This window comes from Propithecus coquereli, unplaced genomic scaffold, assembly GCF_000956105.1.
Source record: "Propithecus coquereli isolate 6110/MARCELLA unplaced genomic scaffold, Pcoq_1.0 Scaffold76, whole genome shotgun sequence".
NCBI classification, from domain to species: Eukaryota; Metazoa; Chordata; class Mammalia; order Primates; family Indriidae; genus Propithecus; species Propithecus coquereli.
This window is the reverse complement of record NW_012153729.1, coordinates 1520897-1523622: the sequence shown is the minus strand read 5'-3', so window position 1 is coordinate 1523622 and position 2726 is coordinate 1520897. Positions and strand designations below refer to the sequence as shown.

General features: G+C 36.6%; 1 protein-coding gene across 1 annotated transcript in view; it reads left to right on the top strand.

Annotated features, from left to right (window-relative positions):
* Positions 1-2726, top strand: part of LOC105824688 (ATP-binding cassette sub-family A member 8-like) — a 107638-nt gene that overhangs the window by 47938 nt on the left and 56974 nt on the right. Inside the window, 4 exon segments of the mRNA XM_012662222.1 lie at positions 147-257; positions 1090-1265; positions 1728-1847; positions 1949-2141. Coding sequence (XP_012517676.1) covers positions 147-257; positions 1090-1265; positions 1728-1847; positions 1949-2141 — 600 coding nt within the window.

Here is a 2726-nt window from a genome sequence, read left to right as displayed (position 1 = left end):
ATATTCACACATAGAAAATACAGCCAGTGAAGGAAATAAAATAACAATTCATTAGCTCCATAATGTAATTTTATTTGTAGTTTTAATTGCTTTTATTCCGTCCTCCCTCCCTCCCTCTTCTCCTTCCTTTCCTCTTTTCTTTCTAGACCTGGTGCTTGACATATATGAAGGTCAAATCACTGCAATACTTGGTCACAGTGGAGCTGGAAAGTCAACATTGCTAAACATTCTTAATGGGTTGTCTGTTCCCACCAAAGGTAAGAATTTTTGTTTCCCCAAATCAGGTTGACAAATAAATCAGCTGTTAATAGCAAATCCTTCTGATTAGTAACCACAAACACCTAATACCTAACACAAATACCTAGAGAAGAAATAGAATTTTATTTATGGTAATATTCTATAAAAGTAAATAATAGTTCATTGGTATACTCTATATGAAATGTGAGTATTACATAATAATTATTTTCATGGTCATTAGTTACCCTTTGCCATTCCAACTTGTATCTGTCAGCTCTTGCTGCATGACAAGCACTCCCAAAGTTAATAGCTTAAAATAAAGATATTTTATTGTTTCTCATGATTCGTGGGTTGACTGGGCAGCTTTTCCGTTCTGGGCCAAAGTGACCGGGGCTGGAAGATGCAACATGGCCTAACTCACATATCTGGGGCCTCAGGGCAGCTACACTTCTCTTCCCACGTGGACATTCATCTTCCAGGAGGCTAGCCTGGGATTCTTCACCCGATGGTCTCCATGATTCCAGCAGCAACAGAGAGCAAATCACAGTGTGGACGCTCTTCTTCAGCCTTTGCATGTGTGACATTTGCTATGGTCCCATTGAGCATATGGCCAATCCTAAATGTGAGGGGCAGATGAAGAGACTGTATCTTGATGGGAAAAGCTACAGATGGGAACTTGTTTACTTTAATATACCATACAACTAAAATGGAAGTTCATAACACCTGAATTTTATAAACCTTAAAAATAAATGCATGCATCTAAAAGTTAACTAATAAATAGATTGTGATTTTTGTTTAGAAATATACTAATTTAAGCATTATCCTGATACTGAATTTTAATCTTTGTTATAGGTTCAGTTGCCATCTACAATAATAAACTTTCAGAAATGGGTAACCTAGAAAACATCAGCATGCTCACTGGAGTTTGTCCACAAGCCAATGTACAATTTGACTTCCTCACTGTAAAAGAAAACCTCAGGCTCTTTGCTAAAATAAAAGGGATTCTGCCACAGGAAGTGGATAAAGAGGTACATAAGTATGCTAGAACTAAGGTGTTAGACAAAATGGTTTTGTTAAAACCTGTTTGCACTGATTTTTTATTTTTTTCATTCAATTATTTGTATACAAATTACAGCATAAATATTGGACAAGAAAATCCAATTTAAACAACAGCTAACATTTACATATAATTTAAATGTGCCAAGTGCATCCTTAACTATAAACGTAATAACCCGTTCATTTCTCACAGTAACCCCATGAGATAGGTGCTATTATTATCCCCATTTTACACATGTGGAAACTGAGGTTCAAGTGAGCAAGTAACTTGACCCCCATTATGCAGCTAGTTAACCTGAGTGGCATATAAACCCAGGTAGTTTGGCTCTAGTATCCATACTTTTAACTACTAAACTTTACAGCCTTGTATTTATAAACTTAAACAGAAAAAAAAGAAATCTTGGTTCATGACATAAATATTGTCTTTTGGTTAGATACAAAGAGTTTTGCTGGAATTGGAAATGAAAAATATTCAGGATGTCCGTGCTCAAAACTTAAGTGGCGGACAGAAAAGAAAACTAACCTTTGGGATTGCCATTTTAGGAGATCCCAAGGTAAGTCAGGCTACGTGTACAGGTGAATTCAAATTTAAAAACTGAGACTTCTGGGAATAGTTCAAATCCTTTACTTCTTCATAAACTTTCCTCCTCTGTAGATTTTCCTGCTGGATGAACCGACAGCTGGACTGGATCCCTTTTCACGACACCGAGTATGGAACCTCCTGAAGGAACGCAAAGCAGATCGTGTCGTGCTCTTCAGCACCCAGTTCATGGACGAGGCCGACATCCTGGCTGGTAATTGCTGGTTTCCTTTAAGTAACCTGATGAGGATTTTAAGAGATTTAAGAAGTATAGATGGCTTTCTCAATAGCCGTATTTTGTAATTTGGTAATCTAACTGTATCTGGTCATCTGAACAGTCAATAATGACAGGAACTGGACCCAAACTCTCTTACTCTCAACCATTTTAGTGTATCTTGTACACTTTTGTATCATTTGATCATGTAGGAGCATGATCTGCCAGGAAACTCACTTATTGCAAAGGGAGTGAAGTCTATCTTCTAATTTGAGATTAATCTTTTTACTCAGAATTGAGGTAAATCAACTTGAAATATTCAAATGATTTTAATGTTTGATCCATTAAAATATATAATAGGGTGATTCTCTATATTAAAAATATATCCACTTAATTTAATTTTCATGATGGGTTGGATAGCAAAACACTAGCCTAAGGTACATAAATGAGATTAAAATGTGTCTATTTCATTGAGTCCTTTTTTTTTTTTTATTTCAGCATATTATGGGGGTACAGATGTTTAGGTTACATAACGTATGTTGCCCTTGCCCCCCCTCCCAAGTCCGAGTTTCAAATATGTCCATCCTTCGGGTGGTGCACATTGCACTCTTTGTGTATGCAAATACCCGTCCCCTCCTC